This window comes from Gymnodraco acuticeps, unplaced genomic scaffold, assembly GCF_902827175.1.
Source record: "Gymnodraco acuticeps unplaced genomic scaffold, fGymAcu1.1, whole genome shotgun sequence".
Lineage (NCBI taxonomy): Eukaryota > Metazoa > Chordata > Actinopteri > Perciformes > Bathydraconidae > Gymnodraco > Gymnodraco acuticeps.
Genome location: NW_022990951.1, coordinates 135,173 through 149,294, shown reverse-complemented (window position 1 = coordinate 149,294; position 14,122 = coordinate 135,173). Strand labels below are relative to the sequence as shown.

At 40.6% G+C, this 14,122-nt stretch overlaps 1 protein-coding gene across 2 annotated transcripts in view; it reads right to left on the bottom strand.

Moving 5' to 3' along the window:
- Positions 1–1,079: 1,079 nt before the first annotated feature.
- The window catches only part of LOC117558728 (arylsulfatase I-like), a 29,754-nt gene continuing 16,711 nt past the window's right edge, over positions 1,080–14,122 (bottom strand). For both annotated transcript variants that reach the window (XM_034235089.1, XM_034235088.1), the window contains exons 6-11: positions 13,807–13,981; positions 12,552–12,788; positions 11,733–11,879; positions 6,127–6,274; positions 3,799–4,535; positions 1,080–2,034 (exon numbers count right to left, since the gene is read on the bottom strand). In XM_034235089.1, coding sequence (XP_034090980.1) covers positions 1,612–2,034; positions 3,799–4,535; positions 6,127–6,274; positions 11,733–11,879; positions 12,552–12,788; positions 13,807–13,981 — 1,867 coding nt within the window. In that variant the 3' untranslated portion in view covers positions 1,080–1,611. The remainder of the gene's footprint in view (positions 2,035–3,798; positions 4,536–6,126; positions 6,275–11,732; positions 11,880–12,551; positions 12,789–13,806; positions 13,982–14,122) is intronic.

Sequence of the window (14,122 nt, the reverse complement as noted above, 5' to 3'; positions counted from 1 at the left end):
ATTAATTACACAAAAATTAACGCGTTAAAAAAATTAACGCATTTTAATCGCACTTATTTTTGCACCGCGGAACGTTTCTCACTGGATGAGTTTCAGGCGTACCGATTATACTGGAGCACCAACTAACGTTCATGACTTCAGACAACAACAAACCACAGTGAACAACAGTGGGAAATGTTGTTTTAAAAAACGGACGGATGGAAGCGTCGATAAGAGCACGGTTGTGTGCAAATTATGCAAAAAGGAATTCGCATATCACCGCAGCACATCAAGCCTCAAGTATCACCTCAATGCAAAACATATAGCAGCTAGCGTGGAAGCTAGCGTGGACGTTAGCCTCTTTTATCGCGTTCACACCAAAAAGAGCCGGTACTAAAATTAGTTCATGAGAACCTTTTTACCCCCACGAAAGTCCCTGCTAGAGAGCAGAGAGCTGCTAGAGAGCAGGGACTTTCGTACGGGTCTCTTGTGAGAAAAGAGCTATATTTCTGATTGGCTGGGCGGATTGCAAACCACGCCCCGTAAAACTCCCAAAAAGTTTTGTGAAGCCGCCATTTTATTATCCTCGCATTAGCATTATAAGCATTAGCATTATTAGCATTAGCCCAGCGCAGAAACGCAGAGAGACTAACTTATGGCAACACAAAATAAAACATGGGAGCGGTGGAGATGAGGAGGTGTCGGCGTTCTGGCGATTTACTCGGAAGGCTTCAGTAGAAGCTGCTGGGACTCCCAGCAGCTTCTACTGAAGCCTTCCCCAACTCCGGGGACTTCCGGCCGGGGACTTTGGGCGGCAGTATACGCCGTGAAGTGGTTTGCGGCCTGCCAGTAAACCCAAAGCAGAAGAAGAAGAAGTGACGTCAGCGGCTTCATTTGCCTAATCCACCCCCCAGGTTCAAAGAGTTCTCATGAACTAAGTTCTCATGAACCTTTGTGGGAAAAGTACTGCGGTGTGAATGCGCCTAATGGTATACTAAAATCCATGTGAAAAAAAATTGCTTCTCACTGTTCTTAGGTCAAATATTTATATGCGATTAAAAATGCGATTAATTTCGATTAATTAATTACAAAGCCTCTAATTAATTAGATTAATTTTTTTAATCGAGTCCCGGCCCTAATTTAATCACATAATAAATCAGGGAACAACAGTCAAGAAAACCCCTTACCATCAAAAAAGTTAGGAATTTAAAGTCTCAGTTCACCCATATCAGAAAAACAGTTTCCTGCTTACTTTAGTCAGCATCTTGCTATGCAGATAGTCCTGCTGTTGATTGCTAAATTCCAAGATTATTGCACAAGATGGAACAAATCCACCAATAATGACCAAAAACCGTGGCAAATATCATTGAAAAGACAGTATCTGCATGGCCGGATATCACGAGGGACAGGTCATGAAATACTTTGTGATTTGGGTGAACTGGAAGCCTGAATCAGCTACAATCCTGCATGTAACATAGTGTCCATATTTTACATAGTAATACATGTTGAAACGTTTTCGTATGAGACATGGTCATGAAAGAGTTTACTGGAATTAACTCACCTGGTTATCTCTCTTATCATTGATTTAAGGAAGCGACGATGTACCAAACAATATTACAAAAAGTGGACTCCTCAGATCCGATTGGACATCATCCCGGTGTTCAGTTTCAGAAAGAACGACTGCAGTTTGCACAGCGGGCACTTTGGCTTCTTCCTCTTCTTCTTGTTCTTCTCTGTCTTGTACACGCCGTGATATTTCCCCTCCTCGTCCTCCTCTTCCTCCACCCAGGGAACCCAGGCCCCGCTGTGCCTGCTGGGATTGGCTCGAGGGTCGTCGGGCGGGAAATAAACGGGCACGGCCGTTTGGTTGTGGAAGGCCAGTCGAGCCATGAGCTGCTGCACGACGTCCGGTCTCTGCGCCGCTAAGTCCTGCCGCTCGCAGGGGTCCGCCGTGATGTTGAAGAGCCACACGTTCTTCGGGGCGGAGGAGGATTTGGGGAGCGGGAAGACGGGACGTTCCAGGTTCCACCAGCGACCAGGGAGAGTGGACATAACCTGAGCAACAAAATAAAGATAAAAATGTTTAAAGAGGCCCTATAATGCGTTTCTTTGGGGGGCTATACCTTCTACTGTAGTGTGTTATATAGGTTTTAGTGCATGTAAATGGTCTGCAAAGGCTAAAATCCCTGTGTTCCCTCCAGAGGGACGTTCTCTCGTTCTCTCTCTATTACCAGCTGTGTGTCTTTGGTTTCTAACTTTCAATATTACCCTTTTGTAGTACTTCCATAGAAAACCCTTTCTGGCGAGAAGCGAAAGACATGTCTCTACAAAGCCACCAGACTCCATTGACAAAAACAGGGATTTTACGTCGCAGAACACAGACGTTTTTGTTGTACCGCTGCATGATTGTTACGTTTATTTTGTTACAGGTGAATACAAACATACCCTATTAATACACTAAAGTTGCATAACAACACGAAAAAACTGACATCAGCATCAAATGGGTTCTGCAATGGTACAATTACTGGTTTTCTGAATTGGGTATGGTGGCTTTTAAGAAAGCAAAGGAAGCCGCTTAGGAAAAGGTCGTATGGCGGTGCAATTATTCAGGATATTGGGTACTTTGACTATATTTTAGGTGGCTATATAACGATTGGCTGCTGCTTTCATCCATAGCAGGACACCAACATTTATTAAATCAAATGACTATCAATATCTAATACTGCACTACAACTTTGACTCTTGTATTTGTCACGATCTGTCTGTGTTGTGTTTTGTCTTGTCTTTTTCTGTCTTTGGTTTCCTGTTTTATTTTGTAAAGTGTTCACCTCCTGTTCCTGCCTGTTGCTTTCTGTCTGTTTTCCCTCCCTGATTACCCGATTGTGTTCACCTGGTGCCCCTGTGTTTTCTCCTCTCTCCTCACCTGTCTCTTGTTTGTTTGATTAGTCCTGTGTGCATTTAGGTTCTGTGTTTTCTGTTAGTCTTTGTGAGTTCCTTGTTGTAGTTGGACGTTGTTCACGGGGTGAGAGTTCTGTTTTGTCCAAGTTTGTTTCATTTAAGCCTTGAAATAAAGGTGTCTTTTCTGAGAAATCTGCGTTTGGGTCCTGCCTGCTTCGCTCATCTCTGACAGTATTGTATACAAGTTGTTTTCTGTTTTAGCTTAATTTGAATGTAATTAATTGTATAATGTGTCTCTGTTGCACAATGGATTAATGCTTTTAATGTTTTTTAGTAAAGCACTTTAATTGCCTTGTGACGAAATGTGCTTTATAAATAAACTTGCTTCCCCTAACTCCATGCATGTCTGCTACTCCAGAATGAGGCATGCCACACGCACTTATCTGTTTATATTTTACACAACACTTCAAAAAATCCCACTATCCATTTAAGTCAAAGTCAACTTTATTGTCAATCTTTCAGTTTGTGTGTACAGACAGAGAGATCGAAATACCATTTCCCACTATCCCGAAAACAATAACAAATGTATATAAAAATATGTATATACCTATCTATGCATTACATGAATGCACACAATGTACAACAATATCTGTTTTATTTTTCTTATTACTGCCAATTTTTATTCCATTCCATGTAAATACTGCTATATTTTACTATAATTGTAGCCTAATTATTTTTTATATTTTTCTAGTTCTCTACCTGTGTTTTTAATTCTTGTTTTACTTTTATGTATGCACCACGACACCAAGTCAAATTCCTCGTACGTGTAAACCTACCTGGTAATAAACCTGTTTCTGATTCTGATATACACACAATCAAAAGACACATTTATTCATATGGGGTCTCAGTGTGATGCAGTACCTGTGGCGGGACCCAGTCTCCGTGGCCTGGGTCACCTGTCAGCAGCTTCCAGTCTCCCACTCTGATGGCAGCCTGGACCGAAGCGTCCCACACTGACGGGAAACTAAACCGGGGCGTCGGATGGGATTTAGGCTGCGGTGCTCCTGCCTGAGACATGTTCTGGTACTGGGAGGACGTCCTCCTCGACTGGAAATGTAATGTGTGCTCCGTCTTGGATTTACGTTGAGGTGGTCTTGAGTGTGAAAAGTTCTGCGATGTGTTTCTCCTGGATTTTCGCTTCAAGCGTGGCTGGATCTGAGGCTGAGATTTAGGGCGAGATGTTCCCGAACCCGATGGATTGTATGTCGGCAGTCTCGGGGTCAGGGGGTAAACTTTTGTCCTGGATGTGGGTTTTGATTTTAGAACGGGCTTAAGCTTCGGTTTGGGAACAGGCTTAAGCTTTTGTTTGATAACTTCCTTTTTTGCTATTTTAGGAACGGGCTTAAGCTTTGTTTTGGGAGAGGGCTTAAGCTTTGTTTTGGGAGAGGGCTTAAGCCTTGTTTTGGGAGAGGGCTTGAGCTTTGTTTTGGGAGAGGGCTTAAGCTTTGTTTTGGGAGAGGGCTTGGATTTAAGTGTGGGTGCAGGTTTAGCAGCAGGATGGGGTTTCTTCACCCTAAAAGCTGACTTCTGCTTCGGTTTCTGCCTCAGGATCTTCTTCTTCTTCTTCTTCGGCTTCTTTGTGCCTTTCGATTTGCTTGCTGACAAATTTAAAAAAACACAAGTTTGAGGAATGAGGAAAATTAAGTTCACTTTTGACTGGTTTTGCTGATGCCATCCCCCAGCAGATAACATTACATTTATACCTTCTTTAAATGCATAATTCCTGTAAGCAAGGGTGTACATTTGGTTTGAGGAGTGAAAACATTTAATGTTGAAACATTTTCTCGATTCAATTCCATTTCCTGTCTTTCTACAAATATATTAGGGACTACGGTGTTAGTAAAATCCAAGGAAAAGGTGTAGTGTAGTGTAAGATGTATTTCTTTGAGGGGAGATGTATGGATACAGCTCTCAACACTCATATGAAAGAGAGCTGTATATATTTCAATAATCAAAAAACCATTAGAATATGCTCACAACCAATAACAAATATTTGATAAACTCCTCTCTCCTTTCTTTATCTTACCTAGTCTGCATATTTTCTTTTTATTCATGCATATTTTATTAATCACTCCCCTTTTTAAACTCCTGTTTTTTTTTTTTTACTGACCTATATTGGAATGATTTCTTAACTTGTTTTTTACAACTATATTAAATAGATGGAAATATTTGTTTACAAAGATGACCAAACCGTTTGAGACCCACTGAGATAACTTAGACTAAAGTTTACAATCGAATCACTCAGAGTCCTTTACCTCTCCCTATTGCTGAAACAGCTTCTAATCTCCATTAGCTCCGAGCTAGCACCAGATGCTAACAACAACCCCGTAACTGGTGCGCTGTCTCTCTCTCTCTCTGTCGCTCGCACACTCACACAAAATGCGCTCGTGCCACACACAGAGACGCTGTGTTCTCCTCCGTGACGATGACCGCTTGCGTAAAATAAAAAAATAAAACACATTAGAAAAGTGGGGGGGGACACAAGCGGGATTTAAAAAAGTGGGGGGGGACAGTCCCCAGTGGAAATTACACCCATGTCTGTAAGAGATTCTCCTGTTTTTCCTGCCTACTTCTCTTCTCAGCTTCTTCCTATCCCTTTTTAACTTCCCTCTGTGCAAATCTGAATTTAGAATTCTTCTATGAATCCGTTTTTTTTGCATGTGTTGGCTACGAACTAGGAGTCTTTAACAGCTGCTTTAAAGTATGAGCATGCTAACATCTACCAATTATCCGTAGACAGAAATATATGATGATATCCATATTGGAGAAATTGCTAGATGGGAAGGAAATACGAACATATAAGGTTCGACCAAAGTGGGAAAACAGAATATATTAAAAAATATATATTAGTTATATCCATGACAAGTGATTAAACTCCATCATAACAGAGAATTAAGAAATTCACTCATAAATATACTGTATCTTTTAGTGACATTAAAACTGTAGAACCAAATCAAGCCATTGAACTGCACAGATTATGACTCGCTAAAGTCTTTCCACTAAAAATGATGACAATTGTTACCATAAGCGTTCATGGATTCAAATTTGACAGCCACATTTGTGCAGATTTCTCACAAGTGAATTGAATTCATGCACCGTAACCTGAGTAAAGACTTTGATACTTAACGGCAAATTATCCTTTGAATGCATCCTTATTTGACATTTATATAATTTTGACGTTAAATGTACCCTTAGCTCTCTCCGTGCTGACGTCCCACTTCATGGTTTGCAGCGGAGGTTTGTGCAGAGGGTTGATGTTGTGAAGGATCTCCTGACGGGGCGACTCCTTCCCCTCGCTGATGGTGGGCCAGACATCGAATCCATCCAGACCCTGACTCTGAGAGGGTGACACATATTCAATTCAATTATGTATACACACTTAGAAAAACAAGTACAATCATAGGACATCATTGAGATATGTGAAATGGGACACCCAGTCAAGCAAGCAATCTGAAGCTGGAGAATAGGGACACTAAACAAAGTATTTAATATGTATTGCTCACACATCTAGAAATGGAGAGTTCATGTGTTAAAAAGGAGGAAATGTACAAGCTAAAAAACACCACAAAGTAACCAAATACCTTTAAAACGAAACGCATTTAACCCTAACTGCTTTATGGTCCCAAAACATTTGTTTCATTGGTCTAGAAAAGGGGTTAAAATAGTTATATAATAATCACTAACAAATCAAATGCATTTCAGAGCAAAATTCACTTGTATAAAGTAATATAAAGAACATCTTGTTGTTAATGAGAGTTAAAGCAGTCCATGTGTTTACTGCATGACAGAAAAAAATAAACATTTACCACACAGGCATACATAATAATACATTCCCTCAGTTAATAGAGTTACAAAATGTTCTGCACAAGTCAAACGCTGGCTTAATGTAGCCAAGATAGCCTTATTTATCTGCTTTGGCAATGAATACCCACGTGCATATTATGCCAAAAAACTCTTTGGGAGCTGTACACAGACGGGCCAATAAAAGTGATTTATGTCTGAACTGAACCTCAAAGTGTCTATGAGGCACGTTGTTTAGAAATAGTGCACTTATATATGTCAAAAGCACACTTATCTACATGATAGTACAAAATGATAGTTTTACAGTAGCGATGTGAAATTCAGAGACTGTAATGAAGATTAACGTGGATTTAGCTCCACATTTAGCTTGAATGTGAAATCAGTGGTAGAGTATGCAAAACAACTAGAGAACACCAAAACTAAATACAGAATCAGCAGCTTTAGTGGCCGCGGGGAGAAAAAAACAACTGTAAATCTGCTCTGTTTTACAGCACAATAAAGTCAGTATTGTACTCAGTGGGAGTGTGTGCTTTCTGCCCGGTAACTCTACCCTTTAATATTCTGAAAAATAAGATAGGCCAGGATAAAATAGCATCAATCACACCGGAGTGCTTGTCCCCATACTTTTCCTGTTTAATTCCGATAGTTCCTGGAATTTTGCGTTCACACCAAAAAGAAAACTTAGTTCAGAGAACTTTTACCCCCCTTTTTAGTGCCTGCTAGAGAGGTGGGACTATAGAGAGGCAAAGTCCCGCCCATCTACTTCCGACCCATGGGACCTTATTTCGGAAAAATTATGTATTGAAGTCAATGGGGAGAGAAAACGTATCTTTCGATCCCGTTTGAATTGTGCCATGAATTACACATATGATGTTTGTCAATCTTAAAAAATCATTTCCATGTCAAAAAAGTCACAGTTTGTCGTAAAACTGTTGAAATATAAGACTATGAAAAATACACAACTAGAAAGACTACAAATCCCAGAGTCGCGTAAGTGATGTCATAATTGTTTTCCTCCACTAAATATAAGAGATAGCTAAAATAAGATAACTTTAACAAGATGCCTGTGTGCTACCAGGTTGTTATCATACCAGCAATGAGTCTTGCTCGTTCTTTCGCTTCCCGTCTGATGAAAGGACCAGGAGTGGCTGGATCAAGTTAGCTACCTAGCTAGTAGCAAGCACGTTAGTTAGCATTACAGCCTTTAGCCTTGTCATTTTTATTAGCCTTAACATGAAGTAACATTAAGTAACCCAAAATGTGAAACAGTAAGAGTAGTAGTCATATTTCGTGAACCCTTTGAAGAGTACTGTCACACCAGTGTGATAATTCTATAATACACCTTTAAGCCCGGATGCCCCCGGTGGAGAAATTCTAACGCTAACGCTACATTAGCATCTGCAATCTTTTCTACTTCATGCTATCTGCACAAATGGTTGACATTTTTCCCGAAATAAGGTCCCATGGAGGTCCACCGGAAGGGGAGGGAAAAAAGTTCCAATTTCTGATTGGCTGGGCGAATTGCAAACCACGCCCCGTAAAACTCAGAAAAGTTTTTGTGACGCCGCCATTTTATTTCCTCGCATTAGCATTATTAGCATTAGCCCAGCGCACCAACGGAAAGAGACTAACTTATGGCAACAAAACAAATAACATAGGAGCGGTGGAGTGATGAGGAGGTGTCGGCGTTCTGGCTATTTACTCGGAAGGCTTCAGTAGAAGCCAGTCCCCAACTCCGGGGACTTCCGGCCGGGGACTTCGGTGGCAGTATACGCAGTGAAGTTGTTTGCGGCCTGCCAGTAAACCCAAAGCAGAAGAAGAAGAAGTGACGTCAGCGGCTTCATTTGCCTAATCTTCCCTCAAGGAAGTTATTCCGGTGTGAACACGATCTGCTCTTAGTTCCATGGGGGTACTAAGTGCTGGGAACTAAGTACGGCAAATTACTTGGTGTGAAAGCGGCTAATAAATACAAGTTACATGCGACAAAGTACAAAGCTAAAGACTTATTTTAAAGTGCTAAAAAGTATAGGAAATAGTCAGTTGTACATCCTGGTTTTCCACTGACCACTTATACAAGTACAATCAAAACACATAAGCAGAGGTGGGAGAAGTACTCAGATCTTGTATTTGAGTAAAAGTAGAAGTACCAGAGTGTAAGAATACTCTGTTACAGTAAAAGTCCTGCATACAAAATGTTACTAAAGTAAAAGTGCAAAAGTATTAGCATCAAAATATACTTAAAATACCAAAAGTAAAAGTAGTCATTGTGCAGATTGGTGCATTTCAGAATAATATGATGTTTTATAATGATTGATCATGAAAGTGTTCTCAAAGCTGGTAAAGGCAGCTAGTTTGAATGACTTTGTATACTGCAGGGTAGCTTGTGAATTTACTCCAGGTGGAACTAAAGTCAGATTTAACACTTGATTATATTTCACATCATTCATCCACATCTATAAAGTAACTAAAGGTATACGACTTAAATGTAGTGGAGTAAAAGTACACCATTTACCTCTGAATTGTAAAGGGTAGAAGTACAAAGTAACCTAAAATGGAAATGGTAAAGTGAAGTACAAGAACCTCGATATTGTACTTAAGCTACAGTACTTGAGTAGGCCTACATTCACTTAGAAACCTTACACCACTGGACATGAGCTATCCGAAGCTTTAGACCAGGGGTGTCCAAACTTTTTTCACTGAGGGCCACATCCAGAAAAAGATATGAAGGGCTGGGCCGCTCACTAGAGGTGAGGTGTATCGCGTTATCAGTTCAGTTATAAGCGTTACTGTAACGTCGTTATTTTTGGCAGTAACTAGTACTCTAACGCATTACTTTTTTAATTCAGTACTGTAACTCAGTTACCGTTACTACATGGTGCGTTACTCCGTTACTGCGTTAGTTTTTTTATATAGTCAACAGCCAGGCGAACAGAGATGAGAACTGTACTTAAGTACAGTACTTGAGTAAATGTACTTAAATACTTCCTGTGTCACATGCGGAGACGGGCTGTGGGCGTGTTTGCGTTGTTTACTAACAAGACTATCATGGCGGCGGCGGAGCTCAAGTCTAGTTTCTCCACCTAGAGATATTCTCACTATTTCACTTTTGTCGAGCACAAAGAAAAGAAAGTTTCTGTTTAATGTAAGTTGTGTCCTGGCGGGTCAAAGAGCCTATCTACTGCCCAAACCAGTAATTCAAATCTCTTAAAACATCTGCAAAAACAACATGCTGGGACGAAGCTAGTAACTAAGACCGGCACAGACCCAGACTCATCCAACGCCTCTCCACCTCCACCTAAGCAACAGCGGCTGGATTTTAACCAAGGGACTGCTGGCCAGGGAAAAGTCGATAAAGCCATTGCACGGTATGTTGTAGAACACATGCAGGCTATTGCTACAGTGGAGTCACCCGCTTTCAGGGAGCTAGTTAGCATGATAGCATGTCCGGGCGGCACACGGCATATGGGACGGAAAACTTTTTCCAACTACCTGGAGAAAGAATATATAAAAATGGAAAGCCAGCTAATATCGATGCAATCCAGATTGCATATAATGCATGTCAAGTTGATCAACAGATTGTATTATTCTCCAATGCAATAACAGTACTGAAATGAAGGCTATAAGGGCATTAATGGGAGTCCTTTTTTTAAGTAAAAAAAAAGTTACTTTTTACAGTAACGCATTACTTTTTGGGTGTAAGTAACTGAGTTACTTTTTAAATGAAGTAACTAGTAATGGTAACTAGTTACTGGTTTTCAGTAACTAGCACAACACTTGTTATAAGTAGGGTTGGGAACCGAAACTCGGTTCCAGATGAGAACCCATACAAATACCCATACACAATACACAATTTCGGTTCTGCTTAACGGTTCCTAAACGCGGTAGACCCTGTATTCCACCGGGTCTGTCTGCGCCGCGGTGACCCGGTGGAATACAGCCAGGGTAAGGGAGGACTGGCCATCTGTGTATTCTGGAGAATCACAGAACGGCCGGTCGTCAGCGGGCCGTTGACGGCCGGCTCGGTACGCTGACGGCCGGCACCGCCCTTAATTTTTTAAAACGGCATCATGTAAATTGCGCTGACAGAGGTCCACAGTTTTCCCGCAGCGAGGCTCCCCCCGCCCTCCCGTAGACAGTTCACGAGCTCAGTCACTTCATAACACCAAAGATGGATCGCGGTAAACACTCTAAAATGATGCTCCACTACACTAAAAAATAAAAAGACAAGGCACAGTGTAATGCCTGTTAATAGCTTGCCACAGGCATAGCTCCGTTAAAATAAAGCACAGCTATTGTGCAATACATTTGTATTGCATGTATATTCTTTATTTGTAAAAATGTCAGTTAAAGCTTAAAAAAATAAAGATAATTTTGTTATCTAAACGTTTGACCTCTTTCTTTTACAATTTTGGAATCGAAACGGGGAATCGATAAGAACCGGAATCGATAAGCAGAACCGGAATCGGAATGATACATTTCAAACGATACCCATCCCTAGTTATAAGTTAGCAAAATCAATCAAAGGTAAATAATGCTTTATACTTGAAAATGAAACTGCCTACATCACAGCTTTCCATAGGGTTTCATTCATTGTGTTAGCAGCTCATTCCCTAAAACAGAAAGAGGAAATATGAACGGTGTATTTCAAGCTTGTTATGTTATTAAGTCATTGGACTTTTATCAACTAAGATTTGTTTGAGAATGTTTCCAAACTTTAAATATATTTGAAAAGTGGGCTTTTTAACACATGAATGTGTGTTATATATGTGTAATATATATATTTAAGAAATACAATATATGACAATCACAAGTTTAATTTTGTGGGCCATATTTCATTATACTTTTGGAATTAGCTGAGGGCCCCGGGCCGTATTTGGCCCCCCGGGCCGTAGTTTGGACACCCCTGCTTTAGACAAACCCAGACAGCCAGAAAACTGTAGAAATAGCTACAAATTCACAAAATAAGTTTTAATAAAGTGCAGAGTGCCACTGACCTGGCTGATGTTTCCCCCGGCGAGGCCCACCAGAGTGGGGAACCAGTCGGTGATGTGCAGCAGAGCTTTGGACACCCGTCTCCTGCGTCTCAACAGCGGGCTGTGGACAAACGCCACTCCACGAACTCCCCCTTCCCAATATGTGCCCTAAAAACACTGCCAGGTTATATTCTCATGCAAGTTGTTATGTACATTTGTTAACCCCTCTTTGTTTGACACAGAAAGGACAAAAAACCAGACTAAACGTCTAAGGTCCCTCATCCAAAAACTGCTGAATTAATTCAATAATGTAACCGTGGCAGTTCTTAGATCTTTTTCTAAAACTGGGGCAGAAAACAAAGGTGCTTCTTGTTACCATAATGACAGGGTCATCAGTAACTCACTTTCAGCTCTACACGACATGTTAGATTTAGCATGTCCTCAACAACTTGAATAGTTTACATGTAAATAAGCCAGCAAGTCTTCTCAGCGTCAACGTCAAGCAGTAAGACTCCTCTCCTTTGGAATCGTCTTCTATTTTAGATCTGCGAAGCTATTTCCGTTGACTCCTTTAAAAGCAAACTGAAAACCCATCTATTCGCATCTGTCTTCCTTGTAAACTAGCTTCCATCACTTAGTTTCCATCAACATTACATATGCTTTTATCCCATGGCAATACTTGTGTTGAGGTATAATGTTGTATAATGTTTTTATAATTGTTATGCTATGACGTTTGTATTTTGTTTGCTTTGTACAGCCCTTTGAGGCACTTCTTGTGATTTGGGGCTAGAATAAATGTTGATTTGATTTGACTCACGCACAACATACGTCATTTGGTACCTTTCGTCCTCGCAGCGGCCAGTTGCTGCCTCCTGTGAACGGTTGGGCTCCGTTGTCGGTGGAGTAGATGATGACGCTGTTCCTGTAGTATCCCAACTTCCTCAGGGCGTAGGTGACGTTTCGCACCGCCTCGTCCACCGTGGACACCATGGCGGCAAACTTCCTGCGGGCGACGTTAGCCATGTCCCGGTAGGGGTAGATGTAGGACTTTGGAGGCTGCAGAGGAGTGTGGACTGCCTGCAGGAAAATAATAACAACAGGGTATTTACACAAGTTCACTTTGAATTTTTTTTTAATTCATTTCTGGTGCAGAACTTAACATAATACATTCAAACAACAATGCGAAGTACACTATAATCATTACTATTATTTAAACTAGTGTAGTCAAATGTTTCATGGGAAATCTGTTAGTTATGATATGGGTTCATGTTTTTGTTTGTGGGAGGAAAAAGGGGCTAAAAGAGAAACATTTACAGAAATAAGAATCTGACTGTTTTTCTTAATATACATAAAAACTAAAATGTGTGAAATAAATAAAGGTTGCTTTAAAAAAAAGTAAATGCACAAAAGTGTTGAAAAAAGCCCACTCGTCTTAGTCAAATTAATAATTGATGTTTAAATTATTTTAAACTGTGATCAGCTTTTGTATCAGGGTATTATTTATTTCTATATTATGCAAGTGTTAAACTGTAAATTGATATTTTAAACTAGGTTATTTTGGATAAAATCCTATAATTTAGTGCAGCTAATCCACTTTACTCAACCTTTTATTTTCTCCATCTCTGTTGGTCATTTCCTACATTTCCCAGAATGCACCACAACACTTACTCATGATGCTTAAGTTTGAACTCAATGTTCTCTACTCCCTATGTGGAAACATGAAGTAAAACTCCCTTTGTTTAGCCTTTCCTTGTGAGGACAGATACTTCACATCCAATGAACATGAAATTAAATATACATAAATAAACAAATGTCATTTTTTTCTTTCTGTTGAAAGCCTTGTAAGTCACATTTCCATGCTTTAATCAAATGGTTTACAATGTTAGCTAAACAGTGTCTGCTCACAGATAAACAAACACTCTAAAGAGGCCATGTTATTGTCAAGTTTCAGACTCGCCACATCCAGACATAAGCCGGGATCAAAGCAAAAAAGGCTGTGTTGTATTTCACATATTCTCTGCAGTTTTCTGTCTCTCTTTTGGATTTGAAGGTGTTGTAATTCTGTGAAGCTGATTCTGACTTGTCCTAGTGATACCTGGAGGGAGAGCAGCAGGAAGAGCGGCCTCTCCGTGGGGTCGTGAGTCTCCAAGATCTTGCGGGCTCTCTGTGTGAAAAGCGTTGTGGAGTATTTCCCTTCCTGGCCCCACGCCACGCCCTCGTCCTCGTGGAGATCATACCCACAAACCCCGGGTCCGTCGCACGACCCGTAGCTGAGGACAGAGGGAGACACGTGAGTTAGGGCTAAGATACGATCATCATTTATTGTCAGATCAAGTCTGGGATGTTTCTTGCATCACATCCGCTCCATTTACAACATCAAACAAGGATGAATATTAAAGATCCCCTAATAT